At 36.5% G+C, this 17,133-nt stretch overlaps 2 protein-coding genes across 2 annotated transcripts; both read left to right on the forward strand.

Annotated features, from left to right (window-relative positions):
• The first annotated feature begins 141 nt into the window (after positions 1-141).
• Positions 142-7,902, forward strand: cox18 (cytochrome c oxidase assembly factor COX18). Its single transcript, XM_039649110.2, has 7 exons — positions 142-278; positions 883-1,300; positions 3,552-3,652; positions 4,567-4,733; positions 4,876-4,991; positions 6,656-6,763; positions 7,500-7,902. The coding sequence occupies exons 2-7, from the start codon at positions 899-901 to the stop codon at positions 7,665-7,667; spliced, it is 1,062 nt and encodes a 353-aa protein (XP_039505044.1). The 5' UTR covers positions 142-278; positions 883-898; the 3' UTR covers positions 7,668-7,902.
• Positions 7,903-8,714: 812 nt separating this feature from the next.
• Positions 8,715-16,487, forward strand: igfbp7 (insulin-like growth factor binding protein 7). Its single transcript, XM_039649111.2, has 5 exons — positions 8,715-9,175; positions 11,921-12,030; positions 14,102-14,209; positions 14,434-14,560; positions 16,300-16,487. The coding sequence occupies exons 1-5, from the start codon at positions 8,761-8,763 to the stop codon at positions 16,317-16,319; spliced, it is 780 nt and encodes a 259-aa protein (XP_039505045.2). The 5' UTR covers positions 8,715-8,760; the 3' UTR covers positions 16,320-16,487.
• The last annotated feature ends 646 nt before the right edge of the window (positions 16,488-17,133 follow it).

The raw sequence follows: 17,133 nt of genomic DNA on the forward strand, positions 1-17,133 counted from the left end.
ATAAATAAATACGCTTTTAGAATGCATTGAATTTATTCTTTATTTTCTAATACTTGTGATACATTCTTCACCATTTGTTTAAAAAAAGTGAGTGATTGAGTAACGCAAATGTTTTGCGAAATGCGTGACGTCATATTCAAGCGACTTGTCATGCCTTGCTCAATTTGACATTCCGAAAATAAAGGATGACTGTGTAAACTATCTTTCAATAAATATTCAACGCGCGAAGGATGTGATAAAACAACATGCTTATCTAAAGTTTGTAACTGCAAACAAAGGTGAGGATTTTGTTACGTTTCTTCCAATTGACCAGCAGCCGGTTACTACTGTAACAGTCTTACCGGGTTAAAGGTGTTATCATTGCATGTTTATTTTATTATTAATCATTATATATGTATAGTATACACACACACATTTAATCTATTTTTAAATTTGTATTTTTCACAGTTATTTCCTTGGGTTGAGTTTTATTATAATATGATTGGTCTGTTTAATTAAAATATTATTTGAATGCAGAATATGAAGAACATAAAAACGTGAATTCTCTGCCGGCAATATATGGCCGGCATATAGTTTGTGTGTCAAGATGAAGAGAGAGCTAAAGTATAAGAAACATAACAGGTTATGATCTATATCAATAAATAAAAAAGGACGCCAACTAATCTATAATCAAAGAGCAGTGAATTATTGCATGTTGTTATCATTATGCTATGCTGTACTTCAAACAATTACTAGGCATTTGCACAAACAAAAGTCAGGATACGTGGTTGAGGTGTGATAGAATAGTTGGATCTGTTTATAACTTCATAATGTCTGCCTAACTAGAAACAAAACTGTTTTGCTTTTGTGTGCTGACATTTCTGAGATTCCTCCTTTTTTCAGAGGTTCAACTATAAAGATGTGGCCAAAGCTTACCAGGTCGGTGACCGTTGTGACTCTACGGATATGTCGCCAAAGCAACCTAGCAACACTGAGGCCTCACATCAGAAGCATCTCTCATGGTTCATCCTCCCTGGACAGCAGAACTCAAACCATCCAGCCTCTCTGCAGCAGGTCTTTCCATCCCTCCATCACACCGGCCATGGGCCTTCAGCCCAGAAGAACTATAACCACAGAGCGGTCGAGCTGGTATGAGAGCATTGCAGACTCCACGCCCGTATACCTCGCGGAGCAGCTCCTCGTGTCCACTCAACAGATGACGGGACTGCCGTGGTGGGCCAGCATCGTGTGCACTACACTGACACTGCGCACCGCTATCACTCTACCCCTGGGAATCTATCAGTCGATCATCATTGCAAAGGTGCTGCTAGATCATTTCAGCAATAGGCTGTTGTCTGGATCTGTGGTTGCCTAAATTCTTTTAGCTATACACAACCATTCAAATGTTTGGGGTCGCTAAGATTTTTTTATGTTTTTAAAAGAAGCCACTTGCATTTATTAGATACATAAAAATAAAACATTTCGACACCGGGGAAATAAAAGCAATATAAACCTAAACATAAAGCAAATTTGCCTGTGAACTCTTTATAATACAATATAGGTAGGTCTAAATCCAGGTGATCACTTACATCAGTGTTATATATAGCCTATATATATCATCATATCGTCCAGCCTTAAAACTTTATTATTTATTTACATTTTTTTTATCAGTGTTTATTAAAAAAACATCCAATGATGCAGAATATGCCATGATAAATATTGAATTGATGAGTTGTTAATATATATATATATAACAATATAAAATATATGGGGATGGTTTTACACCTAAATTCAGCATATTGACACAAAATGATAACTGCAAATCCACCTTTCGCTGACTGCGAAAGTCCAGTTGATCCATTTCTATAGCTCTTTCTATAGCAGTCTGTAAAAATACACCTACGATTTTTTTTGTCAATTCTAGTTGTACAGTCAATCGCAAATCTCTTTCCCACATTATATGTGTTGTGTTTGTTTTTCGCGACATTCACGCTGAAAACAAATACAGCCGCTTAGTCTTTTTGCCACTCACTGTGAGTAACTGCAGACACTCCGGCCGACGGTGACCTCACGTGCATACCCTCTATTCCACCTTTTTGCTGACCCCTCACACTGTGTAGAACAATAAAATGGCCCAATGGTTAGAGAGTCAGACTGGTAACCCAAATGTTGCAGGTTTGACTCTCAATACTGGCAGGAAATGACTGGGGTGCCCTTGACATCAAGGCACATAACGCCCAATCACTGTGTGTGTGTGTGTGTGTGTTCGTGTTCACTACTCTAATTGTGTGTGCACTAACTTGGATGGGTTAAATCCAGAGGACAAATTCCATGTAAGTAGGGGTGCACCGATATGAAAATTTTAGCCAATATCGATAACCGATAATTCTTTATATTTATATATATTTATAACCGATATATCGGCCGATAAACTTAAATCCAAATTTTTATCTAATTTTAAGAGCCTGATTACAAATACAAAAGTCTCACAATTAAATCCATGTCCCAAGCACACAATTATAATGATGTTCTCATTATAGTGTTGTATAGCCGATATGACAGTTGTACCGAACCGTATTTTCATTTTTTGAAGAGATTTCAATCATATTTCAAGAAATTCAAAAACATAAACGGTTCTACACAAGTGTCTCAGCTGAAGGGAATAATACATTATTTATCGGCTTTAATATATCGGCCACATTTTCTTACCAGGCCGATAACGATAACATTAAAAATGAACATATATCGGCCGATACCGATATGCTGGCCGATATATCGTGCATCCCTACATGTATGGGTTACAATACTTGGCCGTCATGTCACTGTTACTAAAAGCTTCAAGCGATGGATGTCTGTTCCATGTTTTGGTTGTAATGATTTTTTGAACTTTTTTGAGTGGGCTTTGCCATGTGAGTGACTGGTACATCAAATGCAGATTTCAAAATCTTTCTAAAAGCTCTTTTCCCACAATAAGTTCCTTTCAATAAATATATACATGACTAAGTTTAAAGTGAATTTCTTTGTTTATGTGCACTTAGTACAGTGTGGGAGGCACATCTTGGAGGTCAGCTGATATCGCAGAGAAAACACTGGAGATTATGTGCTTTAAGAATATCTCTCTCTCTCTCTCTCTCTCTCTCTCTCTCTCTCTCTCTCTCTCTCTCTCTCTCTCTCTCTCTCTCTCTCCCACTCTCCCAGCTGTGGGATGTTTCTCTTGCCAAGAAGGAGAATTGAAGCAAAATAATGTTCCTCCCCTTTTTCTACGTTCCCTACTGATGTCCCAGTGTGAGAACATTTAGCTGTAGCATGTCAGACCGTCTCTTTAAACTAAAGTCTTGATATCTGAACAAGCAGAGATGAGGCCATTTTTAAATCGAGTTTGATCTGTAGCCATTGAATATATGTGGGTGTCTCTCTATCCAAAAAAATGTTGTCAAAAATGAGTCAAAACACTGGTCCATCCAGGCTGTATTTCGGTTTTTGAATTACAGATTTTATAGGCCAGGGAAATACTTAAAAATGAGTTCAGGCTGGGGAAAAAAGTAACCCATGTGCCCTTTTGCCTCAGCTAGGTCGAAGCTCTGCAGAAGGAGATATCTGTGTTAGCCCACCAGTTACGCTTTGAGATCTCTGTGAAAGCCAAAGAGAAGGGCTGGTCAGAGAAAGCATGCAGGTAGGAGATCATTTTTTCTTCGTCTACTTTGGCTCCCTCCAAAATTGCATACTTTGTGAAAAAGTTAAGAAAGTATATTATATATAGTATGAATGTATTGGGACGTACTACATTCGCAATGTTGTCATAGTCATGACCAACCAACGTCAGTTGCGCCGCTTCACTGCCATTCACAAATCCTCTCCTGTGGCCTCATGGGATAGTAAAGTCACCATCGTTTGTTTGCACACTTCAGAATCTCGCCAGTAGTAGTTGGTCATCCGCGGGGACATTTTACCTATTCTTAGAGTACTGTGAATTCGGACGTACTTCTTTACTGTTTTTTCGTCTACTATAACTATATAGGGAAGTTTGTGATTTGGGACACAGCCTCTGTCTTGGGTTGAAGGTCCCCTGACATGAAATTGTCACTTTCTGAAGTTTTTTAACATTAATATTAGTTCCCCTAGCCTGTATTTGGTCCCCTCGTGTCTAGAATTTGAAATCAGTGTAAACCGATCTTTGGCTATCTTGCTAAATTTTAGATTCGTTTTTTCAGAGAATATAACATTAAATGCATGTCTTTTGTTTTTCGCTTTGTTGGGATTTTGTTTTTGTGAGATTTTAATATAATGAACAAAACAATTGTCAAAAATTTTAAAGTATTTATTTTAAAGTATATATTTATTTTAATATATTTATTTTAAAGTTTGAAATATTTCTAAACTATATTCATTATGAAAACAAGTTGTAATATCTAATTCATTTTTTAAAGCTGTTTATATATATATATTATATATATATATATATATAGATTCTCTCCCTCACACCAGCATGGCCTGATAAAATCAGTATTATATTTCATTTCTCAGCTACACTCTAACTTTAAAGAATTGAATCAACCTTTGGCTTAATTACAACAATTGCATCTACAGGTTTCATTTTAAGAAGAATCTGAAGCGAATCGTGTCTGAGCTTTATGTTCGAGATAACTGCCACCCATTCAAGGCCAGTTTGCTGATCTGGGTGCAGCTGCCCATGTGGGTGTGTCTGTCTCTGGCCCTGCGTAATCTCAGCCTGGGAATGGGACATGTTCCCCTGGGTGAGTCACATCCATTGTTTATTACATTTTCCAGATGGGCTCTTTAGTTGCATATATTTAGCAATGCAACCAGCTTCCTCATAATCACCTGAAGAGAGGCTTTTAATGAACTAACATGCGTATTTCTGCACACACTCATCAGCATCAGAAGCCGGTTTAGCAACAGGAGGCGCTCTTTGGTTCCCAGACCTCACTCTCCCAGACTCTACCTGGATCATTCCCGTTTCTCTTGGCCTCATCAACTTGCTCATCACAGAGGTTATTATATATCATCACATTTTTACTGATGATCATTATATATAAGTGCATCACAGCACTTGTATATGTATATAAATACACATACAGTAGGGTTCAAAAGTCTGATACCATATACATCTATATATATATACACATACATGCATACAGTATTGTCATGACCGAGCTCAAAAGGCCATGACAAAAACTGGGAAAGGACTCAGCAATTGATTTAAACAAGGTTTATTATAACATAAAGTAATCAAACAATACCTGAATAATAACGGGATGGGTTGGTCAGCAACCTCAGTTATGTAAGTGTGGATGAGTGGTCGTGGCGTAAAGTGTTGTAGTGTTGAAATAAAAACAAGCATGAAACAAAACCAAAACAAATGACTGCTGGTAGCAAGGATCAGAGAGCCAGACGATCTTGAAGGTGGAGCTTTTATCTCCTCTGGCGCACTGGGACTAGGTGTTCTCAATCGGTAAGGATCTCAAAACAGAAGAACACATCAGCCTTGCAATACTGACACAGATACACAGTCAAGCCACACAGGGTTATAGTATTTATTTGTTTGCATTTATTTTTCTTAATTGTTATATAATCATAAAAAAAAATTCCAATAATGTATCATAATTGTTAATGTAATGTAAAATAATTGGTCACACTTTAATAATATGTCATTTGTTAACATTAGCTAACATCAACTAACAATGAGCAATATATTTTACTTTTTTTAATTTTTTTAAAAAATATATATATTTTACTATTTGTTAACCTTTGTTAACATTAGTAAAAATCTTATTTGCTCATGTTCGTTCAGTACATTAACAAATGTTAACAAATACAACTTTGAATTTTAAAAATGTATTAGTAAATGTGGATATGACCATTTATCAAGATCAATAAACGTGTTAGAAGTATTTTTCATTGTTAGATCATGTTAAAGGTTTAGTTCACACAACATTCTGTCATCATTTACTCACACTCATGTCGTCCCAAACCCGTAAGACTTTCGTTCATCTTCGGAACACAAATGAAGATCTTTTTGATAAAATCTAAGAGTTTTCTGTCCCTCCATAGACAGCTACACATCTACCACTTTGACGCTACAAAAAGTTCATAAAGAGATCGTAAAAAATTCATATGATTTGAGCAGTTCAGTCCAAAATAATTAATTTATTCGCATATTAATATTGATCAGCTCAACTGTATGTGCTTTGATGTGTGAGAACAAACCTCATTGTTTCTTGAAGGAACTCAAAACCAACACTTAACTGCTTGATTTTTATTAATTATGATTTTGCGATCCCTTTTGTTTTTTGAAGCGTCAACGTGGTAGTTGTGTGGACTGTCAATGGAGGGATAAAAATCTCTCAGATTTCATCAAAAATATCTTCATTTGAGTTTCGAAGATGAACGAAAGTCTACAGGTGTGGGAGTAATTAATGACAGAATTTTCATTTTAGGGTGATCTATCCCTTTAACTACTTTAATTAACTAATGTTAACAAATGAAATCTTATTGTAAAGTGTTGTCAAAGTGTAATTTGAATATATTTGTCTCATTTTCATTTATTTTCATTTTAATTTGGGGTGAAATATGACTGGTTCTTTGCAAGTTTTATTATTTTACAGGTAATGTTTTGCTTGTTTCTTATCTTTCATTTCTTGATATGGTTTTCTAGATTTTTGCCCTGAGACAACTAGAGGCTTCAAAGTTCCAGAAGTATGTGACACACTTCATCAGAGGAATATCTCTGGTGATGATTCCCATAGCCGCCACAGTCCCGTCAGTAAGTATCCCGGCATATTCTCAGCCTGGGAATGATGTTTTTCCAAAAGAGAAGAAACAGTGGAACATGATGTCTTCTGTACATAGACAGATATGTTCTGACACTTTTGATCTTGTGAAAGAAGGGGCATATGAAGGGTTGTGTTTGTGTAGCCCAACTTTGCTCCGATACAGTATCTCCAGCAGATGTACAAATGGATGTCTCCTGCTTATCTCTCTGTAGACGTATTTGTGTTGTGTCTCCAGGCCTTTCTTACTTAAAGGAGTAGTTCACTTTTGAAAAAACTTTTGCTGATAATTTACTCACCCCCATGTCATCCAAGATATCCATGTCTTTCTTTCTTCAGTCGAAAAGAAATTAAGGTTTTTGATGAAAACATTCCAGAATTTTTCTCCATATAATGCTCCATATAAATTCTCCATATAAAACTGGGAACCAGACGGTTCAAGGTCCAGAAGACACTTTCAGTGCAAACTGTTCAAAGGGCTTTAAACGATTCCAGACGATGAATAAGGGTCTTATCAAGCGAAACGATTGCTCATTTAAAAAAAAATAACAAAGTTTATGTTTTATAATCTCAAATGGTCGCCTTGCTCTGTTCTATGATGCACGTTTGTGACTCTCCTGTTCGAACTCGTTCATCACATTTGGTTCGTTCAATGAACGAAACGAACAAATTGACTTGGAAAAAGATTTGTTCATTTTGTTTTGTTCTTTCTATTTTCCTGATTCATAGTCCATGTCTCTGTACTGGCTCGGCTCCAGTTGTGTTGGACTGGCTCATAACCTGCTCATGAGATCCCCTCGCTTCCGGGGCGTCTGTCGGATCCCTCCAACACGGTTGGACTCAGAAACTCCATACAAAGACATTGCAGCTGCCTTTGTAGCAAAATACATCAAATAGATGGATCCTGGACATTGCAGATTATTAGTGCATCAGCTTCTGAAAATGTGGAACCAAACATGTGGATGTGTGCAAACCGGTAGATTCATACTCTATGACAAAAAAAAAAAAAAATCTGCCTTTCAGCCAGGAATCTCAGTATGAAGACAGGACATGTTTATGAACAAATGCATTTGGAAAGAGACTCCAATAAGAAAACAATTTTAAGATGATATTAAAAAATAAAAATTATTTGTGAAAAAAAGGAATAGTCCTCCATTTTGTTATTAGTGTTGGCCTGGCAGAAACAAATCATTGATTGAGGAAGTGACATGAGTCACGTACACTGTCACTACAATATTAAAAGGCAGTTTTTCAGTTTGGCTTTTCAGAAAAAAAATATTAGAAAACAGTGTAACAGGGTCGGTAACAGTTTTTTAAATATTTTTGAAAGTATCCTCAAGGCATAGGCCAACCTGAAAAAATAAAGCAAAATAACATTGTTAAATTTTTAACTGTGTTCTAATTGAAAATATTTTAAAATCAATTCAATGATTTTCTTCTTTCTCAATAAAAATATCAAATAAAAAAAAAAATATTTCTATAAATAAATCGGAATTTAACGTTTCTCTTCATGTTGATATAACTAATCTGACTTGGATTGGAGTACATTTTAACCAAATTTGAACCACTTTTTTGTTGTAATATTTTAGTATGTTATCTTTAGAATATCACGCTTAGTATTATTTTTACATGATATAAATGTTTATTTATTAATTAAAATATATCTGTCACATACTTGAAAGTGGGATCCTTTGACACCCTATAGCAACTACCCAAAATACCCTAGCAATTACCAAAAACTTCTCATCTAGCTAAATCCATCAGAAAACCCAATCCATTCCACTGAATCACTGTATCCATTCCACAATAATACCAATAACAATAGAACCACGATATAAACGAGCTTCCAAAATCATTGCCAAAAAAGGAGGGTATGTTTACTTGTGTTATTGTAAGTTCATGTCCCTGCATGGGCGGGTTTTAGTACCTCCATCCCAAGCAGAGAGAAGCATTAGACTTTGAACCAGCTTGAGACCCTCCACATCTCACCATGCTCTGCTTTCTGCTATTACCACTGTTCGCGGTGTCTTCAGCGGACCGGCTGCCCCGCAGCTGCGGCACCTGCGACCCGAGTCAGTGCGCTCCGCTGCCGGCCGAGGGCTGCTCGTCAGGGGCGCTGTTGGACGCGTGCGGCTGCTGCGAGATCTGCGCGTCTGGAGCGGGAGAGCCGTGCGGAGGACGCGGACCCTCGGCCAAGCGCTGCGCGTCGGGACTCGAGTGTGTTAAGAGCGACAAAGACAAGAAGATCAAATCAGGGGTGTGTGTGTGCAAGAGCAACTATCCCGTGTGCGGCACTGATGGCGTCAACTATAACAGCGGCTGTGCGCTCAAAGAAGCGAGTGTGAAAGCGGTGAAGGAGAAACAAAACGAGATTAAGATTCAGAACAAGGGCAAATGCGCTCAAGGTGAGATTCTTTAACATCAGTCAACACTTTAATAAATTGAATTAATAATTAAAATGTTTACATTAAATATTGTTTATCACTAAAAGTGCATGATGTGGATTGAAATGCCATGAAAGTTTATCATGAGCTATGGAATTCTGGTGAATATACTGTAGCTACACTCTAAAAAAAAATCCTGGGTTGTTTCAACCCAAATTTGGGTCAAATATGGACAAACCCAAATATTGAGTTATACATTTTATTTAAAATTGTAACCCAACTTCAACTTTAATTTTTTAATTACATTTTTAACCCAACATTTGGGTTTGTCCATATTTGACCCAAATTTGGGTTGACAACCCAGCATTTTTTTAGAGTGTATGTAGCCTATATTTACAGTATAGGCTATATAAATGTCTATAAATAACTCTTGAATACTTTCATATTGCCAAGGGGAAAAAATTAATGTTTTTCATTGTTGTCACAATGGAGCCTTTTAATTGGAAGCCTATATGTTTTTAGCTCAATAGTGAAACAAATCATTAGGAAACAGCAAATGTAAATGTTATCATATGCATTTTTAGTTTATAAACTGTAAAAGTAATTTATAATATTTACCAAGCACATGACAACTCACCTTGATAATGGAGGACAAAAGTCACAATTCCAATTTCAGATTCTGCTCAGTTTTGATACAGTCTTTACATGTTAACACAAAGTTATTCCATGCAATGGATGTAATGCATCATATGTGAATGCAATGGAATTCAGACATTTCCATGGGTGTGATTTAAGCGTCCGAAAATGTTTCGGGGCCACTGTAAACTGTTGACAAATTTTGTATACAGTCAGTGATGTTGGTTAATTCATCATTATTTGATTAATCATGTCTCTTGGGCCCCAAACAGAAGCAAAAAACATCATGTGCCTAATGAAAATTATAAATGCTCACTGTTTATGTAATAACATTTAGTGTTTTGAAGTAACGACCCGCAGCCGTTTAAAGTTCAGTTTTTAATTTAATCCAGTGTAGATCTTAACTGTGAGACCTGATATACAATAATCAGATTGTTTGTGCTGAGAAATAAAATGGCCTTTCTGCACAGCTGCGTCAACAACTTTGCTACTTTAGATTAATTTTTGCCTTGTTAGTGCCCTATGATCGAATCGCTCACATGATTCAGCTGTCATGTGCTTAGTGTTTAGGTTTCTTTTCTCCCGGGATCACTAACACACTGACCTGGCTGGAATACCAATGTCCTGTTCTTTCTCCCCGGGACAAATAAATTCAGTATAATCACATATACATTGACAGTATGTATTAAGGCAACAACGGAACAGGCCAGAGGCCATTGTTTTCACACAGGGTGGTAACATTCTGCTGTCCCTGAACAGACATGTCTGAAATTCCAGCCCCACGGGTGGATTTTCAGTCGTGAAAAGGGAGATCAGCCCTGATCAAATAGCAATGTCTCGTTTAGCAAAACACACAGACAGACTGTTGCTTTAAAGCAAAGTCAGACTGCTTGAATCAGTGAACCTGCATATAATTCCTTATAACCGCATTCTGCATGGGATTAAGAGCCAGAGGATATGGAAAAGCTTTCTCTGAGGCTTCTGCTAATAGACCCATAAGTTGACAATATGATAGAAGTTCAACGGGAATAAAGAAGGGGTGGATAAAGTAATGTGGGATGGATAGAAGGGATGGATAAAGTAATGTAATTATCATTCATTTAACAACATAAAAAACCCTGTACATATCTGATCAAAACAACCAAGAAGAAATATAATTATTCAAAGGAAAACCCGTCAAGTGTCACGTGGAATTCGGAGAATGTCAGTTTATGACTAGTCACTGTACATTATAAGATGATTTGTTCTTTTTTTTACTTATAAAAGCAGTATATTTTCAAAAAAAATTACCATACAATTATATGAAATCTAAGGTTAGATCTGTTTTTCCCTGTTTTTAACCAACTGTCATTGATTCAAATGAATTCAAATGATTCAATGAAACTGAGAACCTTTGTCTAACTTCTGTTTTTACACAGTGGGACATGTTTTAATTAATGTGGCTAAATATAGGCTAAACAAATTGCAATTTTTGTTGTTGTTGCTGTTGTTGTTTGCGTACCATGGATGAGAATGCAATGGACACAAGACATTATCTCACGTTAGGTAACAGTAGTCTAAATATCGCATTATTTCATACTTGAGGAATTTGCATATTTTAGTGTTATTGTATTATGACTCTGAAATTAAGGAATAAGAGCGTAAATATACTTATGGACAAGAAATACTGATTGGAGTTAAACTTATTTTTATAATCAGACACTAGACGGAATGGAAGCTTGTTTCCGCTACGGAATAAAAAAAAAGTTCAAGTTGCAACTTTTTATCTCACAATGTCTAACTTTATATATATTTTATTTCTATTGTTTAATCGAAATTGTAGGGCCATAAAAAAAAAATATTCCCTCCAGACATCACTTTTGGACACTACAGTATAGGCCTACATCAAAATAGGGAGAAGATAACACAAATTCCGGTTCATGCCACTTTAATGGAAACAACATCGGAATGAATGTTAGGGCAACAAGGTCATTGTCTATATTACAATCTCTCCATCACTGTATTGTGCAAACTCTGTCCCAGAATTCCTCACTCTTCTAGACATGCTGATAACCTTAGTGTGGCATGATGATTAAATCCAACTTGAATGCAACTTCTAAATCAATTCGTGTCATTCATTGTCCAATGCAGGACCGGTTATAGTGACAGCTCCTGGCGAGGTCTGGAACGTGACTGGTTCACAGGTCTTCCTAAGCTGTGAAGCCACTGGGATACCAACACCAGTGCTCACCTGGAGAAAGGTAGAAAATCAATTAAAAAAAGGCAGTGAATCGTTCTACTTTTGTAAGTAACATATGAGAGCTGTTCTTTTTTTCATGTATTAGATCCTATAGCACATGCCCAAGTCTCATATGGAAAAGAGGAAGGATGTGTTTGTGTGTGCGATGTCCACCTCTATGAATAACACAGCACAGAAACAATAGTAACAGGGCAGGAAGCACTTTATCAAGCATGTCATCAGCCATTTTTCCATTCTAGAAGGGATTTCTCCTTAAAATAGAATCAAAGAATTCCATGAGACGGGATTCTCCTTTGTACTGGCTCTAGAGTCACTTATATGAAAAGCCACAGCGGATAACCGGATGCAAAAAATTAGCAAGGTGATTTCCCAGGAAAAAGCAAAAAAGCTCATAATTAACTCCTCTCAGATGCAGGAAACCTGAAACCCTGGGAAATATTAGTATTTCAAAAGAATTGTTTACTCTATCATATTTCCCATCCATAAATTAGTTAAAAAAAATAAAAGTTATTTCAACAAGAATAATGTGGGCTGTATTTGCTTATGGGGTTTCTGATGATCAGGTTAGTCATGCTTCATAAAAAGTGGAAACTAGATTATGTCCTGGCTAAAGAATTTCACCCTTGCCTCAGATTGAGAGGCCCAGGGATATTTTAATTACAGCGATGGAGCATTGGAGACCCACACTCACTCAAAAACAAGATCAAGGAAGGAGATTACAAAGTTTAAGCGATTAAAAACTAAGTCTGGTGGACAGAAAAGAGAAAGAGTGAGAGGATTTTGAAAAATAAGACACATTTGCATTTCTTTAGTTTATTTTACAACAGCAACAATAATATTAATTAACAATATATTATATTATTAATAATAATAACAACACTAATATTACTACTAATATAAAATATTATTATAAAGAATTCAGCTCATATTTTTTCCACAGAAATTGATAGGCAGATAATATTGTGTCCAATGAAAAACATTTATTTAATTAGAAAATTCAAAATGGAAGCATTTTACAGTGTTTTAGACCTAACTTAAAGGAGTAGTTCACTTTTTTTTTTTTAAACATTTGCTGATAATTTAATCACCCCCATGTCATCCAAGATGTCCATGTCTTACTTTCTTCAGCAGAAAAGAAATTAAGGTTTTTAATGAAAACATTCCAGGATTTTTCTCCATATGATGGACTTCAATGGGAACCAAACGGTTCAAGGTCCAAAAGACAGGTTCAGTACAAACTGCAAACTGTTCAAAGGGCTTTAAATGATTCCAGACAATGAATTAGGCTCTTATCAAGCGAAACGATCACTCATTTAAAAAAAAAAAAAGTTTTATAAGCTCAAATGCTCGCCTTGCTCTGTTCTGTGATGCGCGTTTGTGACTCTCCTGTTCGAACTCGTTCATCAAAATGAACAAATCTTTTTCTGAGTCATTTGGTTCATTCAACAAATGAAATGAACGAATTGACTAGGAAAAAGATTTGTTTATTTTGATGTGAGTAAATTATCAGCAAAAGTTTTTTCAAAAGTGAACTACTCCTCTAAGCCATGTCTCAGAATAACAGTTCAATTCACCATTTACCACATGTTAAGCATTTTGCAAACCTAAACGGGCCTGAGATTAAAAGGATAGTTCACCCCAAAAAAATCTTCAAAATATCCTCTTTTGTGTTCAGCGGACGAAAGAAATTCACACAGCTTTGAAAAAACTTGAGGGTGAATAAATAACAAAATTGACAAAATTTTCATTTTTGGGTGAACTATCCTGATTTCAGATCATGTTTGTCATGACAGCATATAAAACTTCAATACATAGCCCTACTCTAGTTTAAGATTTATTGTGTCTGGTTCCACATGTGGTTATGGTTTAGAAAAAAAAAGCATTGCTTATCTGTACAAATGAAACATTTCTTCTTGTAGAGTCTGGTGAAACTTGATCATGCCTAACCACAGAACGAACAAGCTGTAATTTGCTGCAAAATCATGTGCTTAGCGATTTCTATGGTGAAATTTGTTCTGCATTAACCCACATAGTGTATAAGTAACTCTTTATGGCTGTTGTGATTCTCATAGGTATCTGACAGCAAAGGAAAGTATGTGCCGCTCCCAGGAGACAAAGACAACCTGGCCGTCCAGACCCGTGGAGGCCCGGAAAAACACGAGGTTACTGGCTGGGTGCTAGTAAGTGTGTTTTTTTTTAACTAAATATAAACTCTTAGCTTATCTTTCCACGTATAACTACATGATGTTTATTGCGCAACACAAAACCGTTACACCATTTATTGGCAGCGCTGCTCCGAAAGCAGAGGCTCATCTTAAGTTACATTTGTTTGGAATTCTTTTCACTTATCTAAACATCCAGAACAGATTGGGTGAAAACTACGACTGATGGCCATGTGTTGCAGATATCTCCTCTTACCAAGAATGAGGATGGCTCCTACGAGTGTCACGCCAGCAACATCAAGGGCGAAGCTTCTGCTGTGGGCATCATCCACGTGGTGGATTCCATCAATGACATTCCTCCCAAGAAGGGTGAGTGAGTGTAGTTGAACCACAGTTGACTTGTCAGCACATACTTCATGCTTTAGGATACATAAAAGACATTTGCATTAGTAGAGAATGTGTGCTGCACATGGCTGTGTTGAACATGTCCCATCATGCCGAGCTGTGTTTTCTTGGCCCACATCACCTGCCAGCTCCGTTAGCAAGATGGTTGCGGTGACAGGTTTGTACTGTTGCATTGGAATAGCCCATAAATCAACTTGCTAAGGAAAATTTTCTGGTTTTCAGTCAATCAACATGTTGCCACACTTAAGGCATGCTCTATAGCAGAGATGCCCAAACTAGGGCCCGCGGGCCAAAGTTGGCCCGTGGTATCCTTTGATTTGGCCCGCCATACCGTCCGGGGAGAGAGGATTTCTTTAAAATGCAAAACTTTACAAATAAACTGCATTAGTTAATCAGATTGAAGTTGTTTTATATTTATTTTAAATATTATAAAATAAATAAACCCATAGCAACTTTAATGTAATACCGTTTGATTTATGATGCAAAATTTACTTTTGGCCCACGGCCCACAATCAAGTTTGATATTTTGGCCCTTCGTAGGAAAAAGTTTGGGCACCCCAGCCACCCCTGCTCTATAGGACACAGCTGATTGGTTCCTGCTGTATGAGTAGCCAATGAGCTTGCTGATCAATCTTCAGATATTTGGTCAGCATTTTCTGTAGTAGTTGCAGCACACGTTCAGAAACCCTCCATCTTCCCCAGCTCCACCTGTATAGATCTGCTACAGACGATTCACGTATGCCATTTCATTTTGTACAGCAGCAATTTCAAACACATAAACATTGTCATATCCATGGCTTTGCCAAAACCTCTGAGAGTTGTCATGATGACAGAACTAAAATTAAAATTAAAACTGGAAATATAAAAATAAAAGCGAATTCAAAATACATAGCCCTGCTATACTGAAATAACACTGCTTAAAGGAGTAGTTCACTTTAAAAAAAAATGCTGATAATTTACTCACCCCCATGTCATCCAAGATGTCCATGTCTTTCTTTCTTCAGTCGAAAAGAAATTAAGGTTTTTGATGAAAACATTCCAGGATTTTTCTCCGTATAATGGACTTCAATGGGAACCAAACGGTTCAAGGTCCAAAAGACAGTTTCAGTGCAAACTGCAAACTGTTTAAAGGGTTTTAAACGATTCTAGACGATGAATAAGGGTCTTATCAAGCTAAATGATCGATTATTTTTTTTTAAATCGCAAAGTTTTAGTTTTCTAAGCTCAAATGGTCACCCTGCTCTGTTCTGTGATGCGCATTCGTGACTCTCCTGTTCGAACTCGTTTATCAAAATGAACGAATCTTTTTCCGAGTCAATTCATTCATTTTGTTTGTTGAATGAACCAAATGACACGAAAAAAGATTCGTTCATTTTGAAAAAAATGTATTTGCACTGAAACTGTCTTTTGGACCTTGAAGCGTTTAGTTACCAGTAAAGTGCATTATATGGAGAAAAATGCTGGAATGTTTTCATCAAAAACCTTAATTTCTTTTCGACTGAAGAAAGAAAGACATGGACATCTTGGGTGACATGGGGGTGAGTAAATTATCAGCAGAATTTTTTTTTAAAAGTGATCTACTCCTTTAAATCTTAATCTGTTCCTCACATATAAGATTTTGAATATTGCACACAAATCATATGAAATACAATATTTTTTTGTCAAGACTTTGTCATTGGTGTTTCTTGTCTGTTTGTATTCAGTGAAGGATAGCGAGCTGTAAAAAGACGTGGACTCTGACTGAGATGATGAATCGCACTACGTCTGTGCACTGAGGACAAGCTCATAGCATCTATAGTGTAATCACTGCTCACACACACACACACACACACCGCCTGAACCACAAACAGCAACTTGCACGTGGGCACTTTATTCTATAGAAGTTGTTCAGGCACACTCGCAAAAAAACAGACCCCGACTTTTGTATTCTTTAACTTACTCTACAATCTCTCTCCGCAGAACAACTTTATACTGTAAAGCGCCGATCGACCATCAAAGCGATTGAATCATACACGTGAATACATATCTCCATGCAAACATTCAGGCATGAACACTGAATGCATTTGCGGCACTCAAATATCTCATCTTCACTTATCATATGCATGCTTTGCGTGTTTTTGGGGATACAAATATTGTACTAATTTCTTTAGTTTTCTATTTTGTTGATGATTGATGTTTATGGTCAACTGTATTTGTGCAAACTTTTGGACGATGTTCCTTCAAAAAAGCTTCAAGACTAATCTAAATCAGAGTTGCCCTGCAATAAAGGCAAGGGCCACAAATCTAACTTGACTGAGGGCCATAGGTAAATGTTTCATTATATGAAAATGTAAAGCTCACTTATATGATCTGCCTTTAAATGCCCAAAAAAAGTTAAAACAAAAAATCTAGTAAATCAAAACGACAGAGAAAAACTACATTTTTTTTCAGCTTATGACATGACAAGTTCACTAAAAAAATCACAAATATTGTAGTTCAGAGGTTAGATTAAGTTAAGTTTTGGTTAAGTTAAGAATTAACAGCTCATTTATCACAGC

Source organism: Pimephales promelas, chromosome 9 (genome assembly GCF_988280905.1).
Source record: "Pimephales promelas chromosome 9, fPimPro1.hap1.1, whole genome shotgun sequence".
NCBI lineage: Eukaryota > Metazoa > Chordata > Actinopteri > Cypriniformes > Leuciscidae > Pimephales > Pimephales promelas.

Coding starts and splice junctions, on each gene's coding strand:
- cox18 (XM_039649110.2), top strand. CDS start 899: ATGTGGCCAAAGCTTACCAGGTCGGTGACCGTTGTGACTCTACGGATA. Junction 3,653..4,566: donor TGGTCAGAGAAAGCATGCAG/GTAGGAGATCAT, acceptor TTGCATCTACAG/GTTTCATTTTAAGAAGAATC. Junction 4,734..4,875: donor AATGGGACATGTTCCCCTGG/GTGAGTCACATC, acceptor CACACTCATCAG/CATCAGAAGCCGGTTTAGCA.
- igfbp7 (XM_039649111.2), top strand. CDS start 8,761: ATGCTCTGCTTTCTGCTATTACCACTGTTCGCGGTGTCTTCAGCGGAC. Junction 9,176..11,920: donor CAAGGGCAAATGCGCTCAAG/GTGAGATTCTTT, acceptor TGTCCAATGCAG/GACCGGTTATAGTGACAGCT. Junction 14,561..16,299: donor TGACATTCCTCCCAAGAAGG/GTGAGTGAGTGT, acceptor GTTTGTATTCAG/TGAAGGATAGCGAGCTGTAA.